Source organism: Copidosoma floridanum, unplaced genomic scaffold, assembly GCF_036245765.1.
Source record: "Copidosoma floridanum isolate Cflo_tuat_1 unplaced genomic scaffold, Cflo_Japanese_pri ptg000020l, whole genome shotgun sequence".
Taxonomy (NCBI): domain Eukaryota; kingdom Metazoa; phylum Arthropoda; class Insecta; order Hymenoptera; family Encyrtidae; genus Copidosoma; species Copidosoma floridanum.
This window is the reverse complement of record NW_028321897.1, coordinates 33,324,743-33,338,371: the sequence shown is the minus strand read 5'-3', so window position 1 is coordinate 33,338,371 and position 13,629 is coordinate 33,324,743. Positions and strand designations below refer to the sequence as shown.

General features: G+C 37.2%; 2 protein-coding genes across 5 annotated transcripts; one reads left to right on the top strand and one right to left on the bottom strand.

Moving 5' to 3' along the window:
- Positions 1-2,989: 2,989 nt before the first annotated feature.
- Positions 2,990-5,660, top strand: LOC106642732 (ribophorin I). Of its 2 annotated transcripts, none has more exons than XM_014357594.2 (4): positions 2,990-3,098; positions 3,242-4,085; positions 4,251-5,075; positions 5,164-5,660. In XM_014357594.2, the coding sequence occupies exons 2-4, from the start codon at positions 3,302-3,304 to the stop codon at positions 5,391-5,393; spliced, it is 1,839 nt and encodes a 612-aa protein (XP_014213080.2). In that variant the 5' UTR covers positions 2,990-3,098; positions 3,242-3,301; the 3' UTR covers positions 5,394-5,660. The 2 variants fall into 2 exon arrangements, with proteins under 2 accessions (XP_014213080.2, XP_014213079.2); XM_014357593.2 differs by having other exon boundaries at positions 5,161-5,660.
- A 3,627-nt stretch (positions 5,661-9,287) lies between these two features.
- Positions 9,288-13,396, bottom strand: cos (kinesin-like protein costa). 3 transcript variants are annotated; one of them, XM_089593786.1, is made up of 3 exons: positions 13,096-13,396; positions 12,807-12,930; positions 9,288-12,510 (listed from the first exon to the last, which is right to left on the bottom strand). In XM_089593786.1, the coding sequence occupies exon 3, from the start codon at positions 12,495-12,497 to the stop codon at positions 10,101-10,103; it is 2,397 nt and encodes a 798-aa protein (XP_089449912.1). In that variant the 5' UTR covers positions 12,498-12,510; positions 12,807-12,930; positions 13,096-13,396; the 3' UTR covers positions 9,288-10,100. The 3 variants fall into 3 exon arrangements, with proteins under 3 accessions (XP_089449912.1, XP_089449913.1, XP_014213081.2); XM_089593787.1 differs by lacking the exon at positions 12,807-12,930 and having other exon boundaries at positions 9,288-10,160; positions 10,245-12,510; XM_014357595.2 differs by lacking the exon at positions 12,807-12,930 and having other exon boundaries at positions 13,096-13,395.
- Between the last annotated feature and the right edge of the window lie 233 nt (positions 13,397-13,629).

Below are 13,629 nucleotides of genomic sequence, written 5' to 3'. Positions count from 1 at the left end.
GGTGAGATTGCGGATCACATCACCAGTAAATCGACAGTAGCGCCCCCAACCAAGCAGTTACATATGTACGACGTGACAACGTTGCGTGGTTGGGGGCGCTACTGTCGGTTTACTGGTGATGTGATCCGCAATCTCACCAGCAGTAAAGCAGACGACGTCGGTCTACTAGCTCTTTTTCGTGACATTTTCTGATTGTAAACAAAGCAAAGCAGACGACAGAATGTCGGAAAATGTCACGAAAAAGAGCAAGTAGACGGACGTCGTCTGCTTTACTGCTGGTGAGATTGCGGATCACATCACCAGTAAATCGACAGTAGCGCCCCCAACCACGCAACGTTGTCACGTCGTACATATGTAACTGCTGGCGGCGATTGCGGATTACACCCTTTCTCGGGGACAGTCAGAGTCTCTCGGAGACACTCGGAGAAGAATACTTGTTCATTCCATTCTCGGAGACTCCCAGAGTCTCTCCGAGTGTCCCCGAGAATCAGCTTGAACAAACCTATTGTCATTTTGAACGTCGGAACCATACATGAGATTTGTTCACTTTACAATCATTAAAATAACAAAAGCGCCTATTACCTGATGACCCGGGGCGCTTACTGGCAACTCAGATAAATAAATAATTTTTAATAACACAAACGCCTTTTACCTGATGACACGGGGGGCTGACTAGCCTTTCTGTTCAATAAATAATTATTAATAACACAAGCGCCTATCACCCAATGACCCGGGGCGCTGAATGGCCACTCTGTTAAATAAATAATTATTAAAATAACACAAGCGCCTATTACCCAATGACCCAGAGCGCTGACTGGCCACTCTGTTAAATGAATAATTATTAATAACACAACACTTATCACTGTATAACCTGGGGCACTAATTGCAAATCTAGTAAATAAACAATTATTAATAAATGTGTCAAGCACCTTTTTCCTGATGATCCTGGACACTTATTTGCAACACTATTTAATGATAAGAAGTTGATCGATAACATATGTAAACATATCACAATTTTGATTGCTTATCTAGTACGACAAAGATCTTTTTAATTGGCGATCTTGTAATTACTTGACAATTTATTATTGAATAGTAGCCAGTAAGCGCTCCGGGTCATGAGGTGATAGGCGCTTGTGTTATTTATTAATAATTATTTATTTAACAGAGTGGCCAGTAAGCGCCTTGAGTCATCAGGTCATAGGCACTTGCGTTAAATTTAATAATTATTTATTTAACGGAGTTTCCAGTAAGCGCTCCGGGTCATGAGGTGATAGGTGCTTGTGTTATTTTAAAAATTATTCATTTAACAGAGTGGCCAGTAAGCGCCCCGGGTCATGAGGTGATAGGCGCTTGTGTTATTTTAATAATTATTTATTTAACAGAGTGGCCAGTAAGCACCCCGGGTCATGAGGTGATAGGCGCTTGTGTTATTTTAATAATTATTTATTTAACAGAGTGGCCAGTAAGCACCCCGAGTCGTGAGGTGATAGGCGCTTGTGTTATCTTAATAATTATTTATTTAACAGAGTGTCCAGTAAGCACACTGGGTCATCAGGTGATGGAGGCTTGTGTTATTGGACCTCATTGGAATCTCGCGCGTCGCCTTTGGTACTATTTTTTTTTTGATCTAGTGATTTGCCACGTCAGATAGGTTGGGTCCTAGAGAATTCCCAAGTCTGGCCGGAACTATATCCCAACACTGGTAAAATTATAGGATCAGGGAAAGTTAGGTAAGGTACGCTTAACGCAAAAAAATTTGTCATCGCGTACATGGGAGTAAAAAATACGCGCGTGAGTTTTTTTAAATCAATCACAACGAGTATTTCGTTAGCTTTGCACATGCTGTCTCGCTCTCACTCATGGCAAAAATAAAGTTACGCCCGTATTTTTGTACTCATGTGCGCGATGACAAATTTTTTCGCGTATAGCGTAAATAAAGTATGCAACCTGTCAGCAGCTAATGTCAACAACAACAATTACAGTATCAATTGTATAATTAATCAAATTCCTGAAATGGATGAAACATAAATCGTAAGAACTTTAGGCAAATTGTGGAAAGTCCATACGACCCATGCAATGACCCAATATCGCAAAGAAAAAGTGAGAAGTGTAATGATTAAGCTGTATAAAATGTATTAACGGCTCTCAAATAAAAAGAAGTATATACTTGAAAACTTTTTTTTTGAAATTTGCGCAGGTTAGAATTCACTTGCGTTGAGAACTTCAAAAGCTTTTTTTGTTGACAAGACAGCAGATTGGTCAACTCCCCTCTACTTCACACTTACGCTATACGCGAAGCGCTTTTACGCCTTCTTTATGTGACCACAAAGTGGCGGAGCTATTTACATAGACATTTTTTGCTTATTTCATTGTGAACCTTAGAGCATATACTACGTAGTATATGCTCTAAGATGTTGACTGACAGAGAACACAGTGTAGGTCTGTTTAGTCTGTTCACTCAATTTGAGTTTAGCGGAACAGTGGAACCCCCTTTCCAATATGTGATGTGATCCGCAATCTCACCAGCAGTAAAGCAGACGACGTTCGTCTACTTGCTCTTTTTCGTGACATTTTCCGACATTCTGTCGTCTGCTTTGCTTTGTTTACAATCAGAAAATGTCACGAAAAAGAGCTAGTAGACCGACGTCGTCTGCTTTACTGCTGGTGAGATTGCGGATCACATCACCAGTAAATCGACAGTAGCGCCCCCAACCACGCAACGTTGTCACGTCGTACATATGTAACTGCTGGCGGCGATTGCGGATTACACCCATGAACGTTCACAATGAAATAAGCAAAAAATGTCTATGTGAATAGCTCCGGCGTATACCTAACCTACCTTACTTCTACGCGATACGCGATACGCTTTACGCTTTACGCGGTTCCCTGTGCCCGAGCCCTTATGCCCCTTATGCATTTGTACATCATGCCCACGACCCACGTTCGATGCTGTGTCTTCTACTTGTGCTTCAGGCTTCAGCGCCGTACATAACAATAAGCACATAAGCAGTCTATATGTCTTATATGTCTATGCATCCAAGTTTCGCCACGTTGATAAATAGTGATTGGTATCCATATTCAATTAAGTGCATCTATCGGTAAGAACGCGGCTTTTATTTTATTACTTTATACTGTATTATTATTATTATATTCTAAATTGCACCTTTGATAATGATTATTTTAAGTTAACTAATCAACATTGCTGTATTTGTTATAATTGAGTACTGTTATTTCCATGTAGATAACATAATAAGAATAATAGCAACTTGTACAGCTATCTATTGCTTTTTGGGCCCTCGGAATGTGTGGCTTTCCTCGTGTTGCCCTAGGGGTGACTCTACTTCTGTTTTTGTTTCGCGGAAACCTAGTCAGCAGTAGTACATCCATCAAATCTGGCCTGAGAATCAAGAACAGTGAACGAACTATCGACCTTGTCTCTCAGCTGACTAAGATCACCAGCAAACTAGTATTCGAAAACAGCGGTGAAAGCCCCATTCACGAATTTTACTTCAGCATAGAGGCTGTTCAGCATGATAGCCTCAGTTACATTGGGGCTACACTTCGTGAACATAACCGTCCAAAACTACAGGTACGCGAGAGTGTCCTACCTGACCTGCCAGAGACCCAACCTGGTGCGCTCTATTACAGCATAAGGTTGCGCGATCCACTTCAGCCCGAACGCTCTGTTTCCGTTGAAGTTGAAACCGTGTTTAGCCATGAGCTTATACCACATCCTAGAGAGATCAGCCAGAAGCAAAAGCAGTTGGTTAAGTGGCATGGTAACCTCTACCTTTTTTCACCATATCTCGTGTCCAAACAGACGACAACTTTACTGCTGCCCTCGCGAAATGTCGAGAGCTACACAAAGGCTGTCAAACCAATTAGCCAGAGCGATACTTCTATTATGTATGGTCCATTTGAAATGAAGCCACCTTATACCCACCAGGAACTTGCTGTTCATTTCGAGAATAACCACCGTTTCCTTACAATTACTCAGCTTGAGAGATCTATTGAAGTCTCTCACTGGGGTAATATTGCCATTGAAGAAACGATTAAGCTTCTTCATACTGGAGCTGTCCTTAAAGGCAAGATTATACTTTTATTTACTTTTGGTGAAATAAAGCTTAATGTTCATATTTAACTAGCATTACCTTCAATAAAAAGTATACGGCAGTCTCAGTATATTAATGTTATTTTTATGTTGAAACACTTGAATGTTGATAACTCAAAGCTTTACTTAATAATTCTAGGTTCCTTTTCAAGATATGAGTTTACAAGGGAATCTAAAAATCTGCAGCCCAGCATTCAAAGCTTTGACACGATTTTGCCAGCAGCTGCTTCTGACATTTATTATAGAGATGAAATTGGTAATATCTCGACTTCCCATACAAGAATTAAAAAAGATTCAGTTGAACTAAATTTGCGGCCGCGTTTCCCACTTTTTGGAGGCTGGAAAACTCGTTACACAATTGGATACAATGTACCTAGTTACGAATACTTGTACAACTCTCACGATGATTACGTTTTAGAACTGAGGCTACTAGATCATATCTATGACGATATGGTTGTTGAGGATATGACTTTAAAGATTATTTTGCCTGAAGGATCACATGCTATTAAGTTGGAACTTCCTTATAATGCTACTCGCTTACCTGACTCTCTTCATTACACTTATTTAGATACCACAGGGCGCCCAGTAGTTTCTGTTTCCAAAAAAAATCTGGTCGAAAACCACATTCAAAACTTCAGACTCAAATATAAGTTTCCCAAATTTTTAATGTTACAGGAACCTCTTCTAGTTGCTGTTGCTCTTTATTTTTTGTTCCTGCTTGTTATTTTATATGTGCGCTTGGACTTTTCAATTGATAAGGATGAAATTTCTGAAAGCAAATTAAGAGTTGCTGGACAGTGTGAAAAAGTTTTAGCTGCACAAGATCGTCGCGTTTCATCTTACAATTTACTTGACGAATTACTTTATAATCTAAAAAGTAATAAAGATGTCAATTCTTACCTTTCTCAAGTTAAAAGTATCACGCAAGAATATAAAAATGCCACTACTTCTATTTTAGAATTGGGTAAAATAACAGATTTCAAATTTAAATAATACATAGTAAAAAAATAATAGTGAAATAAAAGTTAATCTCAAAATTGTTTTTCAAGCAGCTCAAAAGTTGAAAGGAGAGTCTGGAGATGTATATGAACGGATACAAGATCTTCAAAAGCATGACAAATTACTCAAAGAGTTATACAACCAACAACAGTCAATGTATATTGACAAACTTGTACCTGGAAAAATTGGTCGACAGCAATTTGTTGATGCAGAATCATCTATCACCAAGAAAAAAGAGGAATGCGTGGAAAAGATTAATAATGTTATAAGATCACTGCAGTAAGAAAATTATTTGTGCCAAATACTGGAAAAATTTATAACATACACAAGACTCGTTGAAGTAATAAAATTAAGCATTAAGAGAATTGCCGCCCTTCCTACCGTATAAAAAATAGCAATTGTACTATTAATTTATAGATTTCAGTAATCAGGTTGCATTTGTAAAAAAGTCTGAACTTATAACAAGTTGTCACCTATACACGATACCTGTTATATATAACAGTTTATTAACTAATAAAGTTGGTCAAAAGCGCTTTGGCTTACCTAATGACTGGTGCTTGTATTTTTTATGAATGCTTTTTTAAATAATTAAGGGCATTCAGTATATCATACAAAATTTCTACCTTACTGACTTACCTGTAATAAGAAATTGTTAATAACTAATTATATAACTATTTCAACCTAAAATAATGATAAGAGCCCCCAAGCTGGTACTTTGAAGAATCAATCAAGCCTAAATTCAATACAATTTGTTGCGAATTAAAAGAAAAGTTACATTTCGTGATCATAAAAGAGTGGGTCAGTGTACACAATTTGAAATATAACTTTTCTCTCTTAGTTCGCAATAAATTGTATTGAATTTAGGCTTGATTGATTCTTCAATCTACCAGCTTGGGGGCTCTTCTCATCATTTTTGGTTTTAATAGTTATATAATTAGATATCAACAATAATCTCTTATTTTAAAAGTCGGTAAGGTAGAAATTTTAGAGGATATACGGGAAGCCCTTAAGTGTCAAATGCTCTGAGTTACTTGGAGATTAGTGATTGGTGCTGGCGTTACTTACTATTTTTATATCAATTTATTAAGATTCATGCAAACGCCTGGTTCCTGCAGACATCTCGAAACGCTGACCAGTTACTTTACTTGTTAAGAACTGTTACTTTGTAATTCAAGTGCTAATTATTAAAGGACGTTTACAGGAATCTTAATAAATTGACATAAAAATACTACATAACGCTATCACCAGGTTGCGTTGTGTTGTTTAATCCTACTTTATATTAATCAATAAAATAGATAGTATAGGTGCATCAGGTTATAGTGATAGGTGCTTGTATTACCTTCAAAATAATAAAAGTTATGGCTGAAGTTTTTTTATATTCCCGGCATTTTATTACATACACGAGACTCGATGTGGCTGCAGCCTCAAACTCCATTACGGGTGTCTGATTGTAGTGATTGTACATACCTGGTACATACACTGGCCGGATATTGATTTGTTACGCGCGCAATTTGAATATTACCAATACAAGAGGTTATGTTAGGCAACCAGCTAACCACGAAATAGCTTTTTAAATTGCGCGCGCAACGAATCAGTGTCCAGTGGGCACTGGGCAGGCCCTGGCCAGTATTGTAATGAGGTTATCGAAAGAGTTTGGCCGGGCCCTGACCCGACCGGAAAGTTAGCAGGGCTCCCAAGCTGGGGCCTATGTGAGTTGCCTAGGTGGTACCAAGCTAGGATTGTAATGGGGCTCTATGTGGGCGCTAACTAGGGACAAGAAAGTTATCGTCTATCTAGCTTTTCCTTGTACGCATCGAAAGATTCGAGAGCGGAGAGGTATATACATATACATTTTTTTTTATATTATAGTGCTCTACGTCCGGCTCCTATGAAGGGCACTACTATGGGCACTTAGCACTTGGGAGAGGGACAAGGAAAGGGATGGGAGGCCTCCCATTACTGGGAGGGGGGTAGGGGGAAGTTAGGCAATTTTTGCTGCGAGAAGGTCGCCTAAACCCTCCTCGAGGAGCATTGCGTGGTGAAAAAGCACATGTGAGAATCACAGAGCTAATTGCCCGAAAAGTCGCACTGGCCGGGAACCGAACCACGGTCTTCCGCGTGCCAATCCACGACACAGTCGACCGAGCCACCGCGCGCTCATATATATATATACATAAGTTTGCGGACAGTTGTATAAGTGTATTTTTCAGATTGTATGTGTGTGTTAAAAAGTAAAGCAGTAATTGCGAGTGGGGTCTGAAATAACGACAGTTCACTTCAATTTTACAGTAAAACTATGAATGTTTATTTCAGCGACGTGTATTCCGACGATAACGATAGCTCAGTGCAGCGACTGTTAAGTATTTCGACAGCTAATCATAGGGCAGTTTACTTTGACTTTCTTCTTATACTGCTTTGTGATTTTAAATAAGTAGAAAAAAAAATAAGAAATCATATACAATTTCAAGTTTTTTAAAAATTGTTTAAAAATACTTTAGGCCCTTAGTTTTACTGTTATCACACGGATGATACTGTCTATACTGATCGATATATGTTGAAAAAATCTGATTTTAAACTAATTTTTATTCAAAATTTGTGAAAAGTTTACAGCTGTAATTCATAGCTATATTTATAGCTGAATTTTATACATTATTATAGCTGTTTTATAGGTAGTTATAGCTATAATTATAGCTATAATTTATAGGTATAATTATAGCTAAAAATTTTTAACTGAGGCTCCTCATCAAGATGGGCTTGATGTGATTCTCGTCCTTGGCAAGCGGCGTCCCCGTGCGTGCTTCCCCGTCTCTGAGAGGCGCCTCTGGAAATCGGCGGGTCATGCCTCCCCGTCCCCAAGAAGCGCCCGTGGAAAAGCGTCCTTAAACAGTGGCGGGTCGTGCTCCTCCGTCTCTGAGAGGCGCTCCCGAAAAGCGGCGGCTGAGTCACCCGTCTCTGGAAAGCGAGTGCCCAAGCTCGTCTCCAAAAAGCGAGTGCCCAAGCCCGTCTCTAAAAGACGGTAAGCTGAGTCATCCATCCTTAAATGCTGTGATTAATTCTGGAAAACAAAATTCTTCTCCAGAATTCCTTGGTAGCATCTTATTATTTGGGAATGCATCACTATTTATTATTATTATTATCACCTTTATAATCACTTCTTTTAAGATTATTATCATTATTATGATTACTACTTTTATTTTTGAGGAGTATCACTCTAGCTTTTATTATTGTCGTAATGAATTTGAGCTGCCCGCCAACCGCCTACGTGAGATTCGAGCTATCGAGATCTGTATCGATCTATCACGGGTCGAAAAGGTTTAATTTGGCAAAAAATAACTTACTAGCTCCTAACAATGTACAGGGGTCTGGAGCCGTACCATGTAACTTTTTTCAGCTTCGCGGGCTTATGTTATAACATAGGCCGATGTACAGAAAAATAGTTGTATGGTACGGCCCCTGATCGTCTGATACGTCTGGAGCCGTACCATATAACTTTTTTTAGCTTCGCGGGCCTATGTTATAACATAGGCCGATGTACAGAAAAATAGTTATATGGTACGGCCCCTGATGCGACCCTTCGATACAGCCCGATACTGTTCGACATATCGAGAAACTTACGCTGTAATTGGTTCGTCTTAGTGATTCTCTACGTCCTCTAGTCTCTATTTTTTTCAAAACAACCTGACCACCCGACCAGAGATCTATATCGAACGGTATCGGGCTGTATCGAAGGGTCGCGATCAGACCTCAGGTTAGGAAATTAGTATCGCGATGGAGCTTTTCCCGGTGCTCAAGAATACCGGAGGGGTGAAGCAAGGCGTGGAATGAACAACTCGTTGTATAAGACAACTTACATTTTATTTATTACAAAGTGCGAAAACGAATTCAATGACGAACGAGACGCGTCGTTGTTGCTGGGCCAGCGCGAAGTGACGCAGCAGTGCAGGCTTTATAAAAGTAGGCTCTGCGTAGGGGAATAAAGAGTCTTGTCCTGGTCCTACCGAATGAGTCATGTTAAAAAATTGTTGCTCAAGAAAATATTGATAATTTAAATATGCAGAAATGAAAAAATATTGTTTTTAGTAATTTTTACCATTTTATAAGAGATTTAATGTAAATATGTGGCTTTTACAAATAATTATTATTTCTGTTCTCGTTGGCACGCGACGCACTCACTATTTTGGCGTACGGCACGCCAACTCTTCTCTCAGTGCAGGCATGGAAAATATCCTCATGGTTGAATACGTTCTTTTTTTGGATATTCACAAATTTGAATAATAGAATTAGTTCCATGTTCCCGGTCTAACCGAATAACTCCAAAAGCGACTCGTAGCAAGAAGTCGATTGCATTTTTTTATCACCCACGTAAAATATAAAAGTCTTGTCTTAGTACCTAACGTTAGGCGCAGCAAGAAACATGCAGTTTCTGCGCTGTAAAAAAGTAGCCTTTTAACCTTTAAAGCCGTCTTTCTCGAAAATTACAAAAATGGAGTTAATCGGTTTGTCCGGGAAGCTACAGATATTCATTCTGATGATATCTAAATGGATAAAAAACAAGTCATAAGAACTTTCGGAAAATTGTGTAAGGTCTGTACGACTTATTCAATGATACGATTTCGAAAAGAAAAATTAAAATTTGCGGTGTTGAAGTTGTATAAAATTTATTTAAATTTCTCGAATAGCTTTCGAGTAACAATATATATAGCTTCTACTACCTACTATCTAACCTTCCCAATTTGACGTGATATGCGCTTATACATTTACGCTTTACGCGGCTCAATGTGACCGCAGCCTTTCAATTTCATCATACGGCAGCGATGATGCTGCCAACCTCATGCCAATGACTTGGGAGTTATATATCAAATAACTTGTTTAAGCCTACATTTAATGTTACACTCATTAGAACTAAAGGAAAAATCTTTAAATGTAAAAAACTCAAATACAAATAGTAAGATTGTGGAAGGGAATATTTTTAACGATTACAATGTTTTCATCACTTTTTTTTTTTATTTGTTTGGAAAATTAATTTATTTCCTTGGCGTGTTACTTTCGTCTTGGGTAATACTATTTGCATTAATTCAGGTTTGAGCATTTGCTTCATACTTCTGACAGAATTAGATTGAATAGCTTGGGTGGCTTCTGAAGTCTTAAACAGTGATTCGAAATAAGTAAGACGTTTTTTCAAAGAATAGTTTTCCTTCATTATCTGGGCTACGAAATTTTTGTTTCTATTAATTTTAGCATCATAACTCGAGCTGCTAGTCTCTTCTGCATAATATTTACAGAAACGAGTGAGCTGACGTTGATAAAGTTTTTGAAGCACGATTACTTTCGCCTCACTTTCAATTCTCTCTTTTTTTAAAGAATCTTCTAAAAGAGTGTTTTGTACTTCTAGAGTTCTTGAACTGTCTTTAAGATCAATAACTTTATAGAAGTACCTGTAAAATAAGTTTACTAACTCATCATGAGATAGTATATCAAGACGATTCATCATCGACATTTGCTCATCAACTTTTTTAAATTTATTTTCTATGCTATGTCCATTATTGCAGCGCATAATATTTTTTTGCTCCATCATGACATCAATGGATTCAACATATTCATCTATCAGTAATAATTGTCTTTGCTGTTCAAAAGAAGTTAAAAATTTGTTGTTTGCAACTTCATTTTTGGCTTCCAACAAACGATCTCTAATGACTCTCAAGCCGATTATTTCTTGACGCAAAATCTCGCACTTATCCCTGCTATCACTATTCTCAGTTTCCACTTTTTCGTTAACCAAATAATTTAAGTACGAAACTTTTTCATTTGTTTCTGTTAAATTTTCATCCGAATTCGTTTCCAGCTTAGTAGTACTATGCATATCACGTTCATGCACGAGTCCTCTTATTTTAAATACCTTTGACTCCTGAATCTCGTTCAACTCTTGTGACTTTTTTTGATTTTCATTGAATTTGCTCTCCGATTCTTTTCTGCGATTTTCTTCACCCTCCAGTACCTGCTTTAGTTTTTCCAACTGCTTTCTTGAAGTCTTAAGAGAGTCTTTAGCTTGTGCTAATGTCTTACCTGATTCATTCATGACTTGTTTAATCACTTTAGTATCCTTCAACTTTTTCTGGTAATAAAGTAACATACTTTTAAATTTTTCTATTTCAGCTTCATGCACAGAATCTTTTGTAAAGCTATTGACCTCTTTGAAATGAAGCATTCGTTTGATATTGCGACATTTTTCTTCCAGTTTGCTTCGACTTTTGTCAAACACACTATTGGCATTATTTCGGGTACTGCAAGTATGTCGCATTTCGTAAATGAACTGCTCTTTCACTTTTATAGACTTCTGCAATTCTTCAAACTCTTTACGAGCAAGATTCAAATCAAGTACAACTTTTTCCGCTTGCATTTGATTTTCATTATTCCTAACAATTATTGCTCCAATGGGATTTAAACTTTCGGACCAGACGGATAAGTTTGGAACATTAGAAACTGTGTTTAAAGATTCTTTTTTAAGATTTTCATTAAAATGTTCATGACCTTCATTCTCTTTGGACGAAACTAGTTGTGATAAGTTTGTATCGTAACTTGATTGATGTGTCAAACTACGAGTTCTGTTACGTCCTTGAAAAGCTTGTTTTATTTCTAGACTCTCATTAGAGTAGGGCAATATGGAGACTCTTCTTGTGACAGAATTTTTTATTGGTAATAAATTATCAGTAATCATACGTTTTGGTGTTGATAAATAACCCGTTAAATTGAAAAAATCACCTTTTTTTGTATCTATAATGCCATCAGTTTGAATTTTAAATGTGTTCATAAACTCTTCTAATTTATCTAAAAAGTGTGAATTTTCAAGCTCAGATTCGGTATCACTTTGATTGTCATCAAACATATCACTATCTGACATACTGCAACTTTTAGTTCTACTCCGAGATTTCCAGTTATCTGATTCATCTGTTTCAGTGACTTCTTCAATCTTTTCTAAAGATTTCCTTGTATTTCCTGCAAAACCTTGTAAGCTACTTGAGTCATCACCTGCAATGCACTCTTCGTATTCTTGTTTCATGCAAAGCCATTGTTCAATTTGATTTTTTAACAAATTTTGCTCATTTCGAGGCAATACATTTGTCGATATTAATTTATTGAATAAACCTTCAGCATTGAAAACTAATTTTGACCATTGGGAAGCTGCAAATGCAAGACGAAACATTTCTGCATTAGGACTTTGATCTCCTGATGTCTCACATGGCATATCATCTCCAGTATTATCATTCTCTTCCTCCTGATGGTCGCTTGAAGAAAAATATGTTTGTAAGTAACTATTTGCACATTGATAGTATGTGCGCTGCTCCATTAACATTTGCTGTGGGTTAATCCAAGGTCCATAGTGCATCATTGTAGATAATATTCTGTAAGATAAAACTTGAGTCAATGAAGTTTACTAGTATGGTATGTACATTTATTAATTTATTTTGCATTTTTAATTGAATGTTTTGATCAAATTGTAGGATTCTTTTTATGAGCTTTTTTTTTAATGTTAAATCAAATATACAGTTTGGCTGTAGTTTGAAATAGTAAGTTTTAAACTACTCAAGTTAATTATTAAAGCAGACTTTAAGGAGGACTGGGCTTAGTGAGAGAACACAACTTCAGCAAATCCAGAGTTTTTTACAATAACAAGACTGCAGAAAAAAATAATTCACACACCTAGAAAGTCAAGGAATGGAATCTCTTGAAAAGGAGACGTATTTACTATCTCTTGTAGTAAAGCTATGGATGGCAAATGAGTGGTTTCTGAACTAGCTCCTGTAGTAATCAAACCACTTTTACTGCGTATGAAAGAAAAATTAGCGGTTTTGGTATAATTAACTAAGTCATTTAAAGAAACATCACCACTTACAGTATCTTCATAAATTAATGAATGTAAAATATTTTTGCAAACAAGATGCGCTTTGACCAAAAGATTTATTTTATAAAGAGTTATTCATACTTACTCAGTGTGATTGATTTAGCAATTCCACTATATACCTATTATTTTATAAAAAACAATGTTTAAGAAGCCTCAGTGCATCGTGAACTTTTCGTAGATATTTGGGACGATAAATTTTTTTTTCTCAATATGAATTCAAATCTAAAAACTCCACTGTTGCTTAAAATTCAACATTAAACGTAATATAAAGCTCCAAAAAATATGACACCGTGCAAGTGGTGCAAGTATGTGTATTATATACAGAACCTGTTTTGTTTGCATCACTCATAGACATATAAGTGATGTAAGAAATACACAGGGCACGTTCGATTTTCATCGTTCGCTCGTTCGGTTCGTTCATTTCGTTCGTTTCGCTCGTACAGTTCGCTTGTGCATGTCTAGTGTCTAAGGAGCTGTTCACATAGACATTTTTTGCTTAATTCAATGTGAACGTTCATATTGAAAAGGGGATTCCACTGTTCCGCTAAACTCAAATTAAGTGAACAGACTGAACAGACCTATACCTCTTTTTCCATCAGGCAACAAAGCCTATGGTCGC

Excerpts from the sequence above, each read along its gene's own strand:
- cos (XM_089593786.1), bottom strand. The coding sequence starts at position 12,497 with ATGATGCACTATGGACCTTGGATTAACCCACAGCAAATGTTAATGGAG.
- LOC106642732 (XM_014357593.2), top strand. The coding sequence starts at position 3,302 with ATGTGTGGCTTTCCTCGTGTTGCCCTAGGGGTGACTCTACTTCTGTTT. Across the intron at positions 4,086-4,250 it reads TACTGGAGCTGTCCTTAAAG|GTTCCTTTTCAAGATATGAG; the intron begins GCAAGATTATAC and ends TAATAATTCTAG. Across the intron at positions 5,076-5,160 it reads TACTTCTATTTTAGAATTGG|CAGCTCAAAAGTTGAAAGGA; the intron begins GTAAAATAACAG and ends TTGTTTTTCAAG.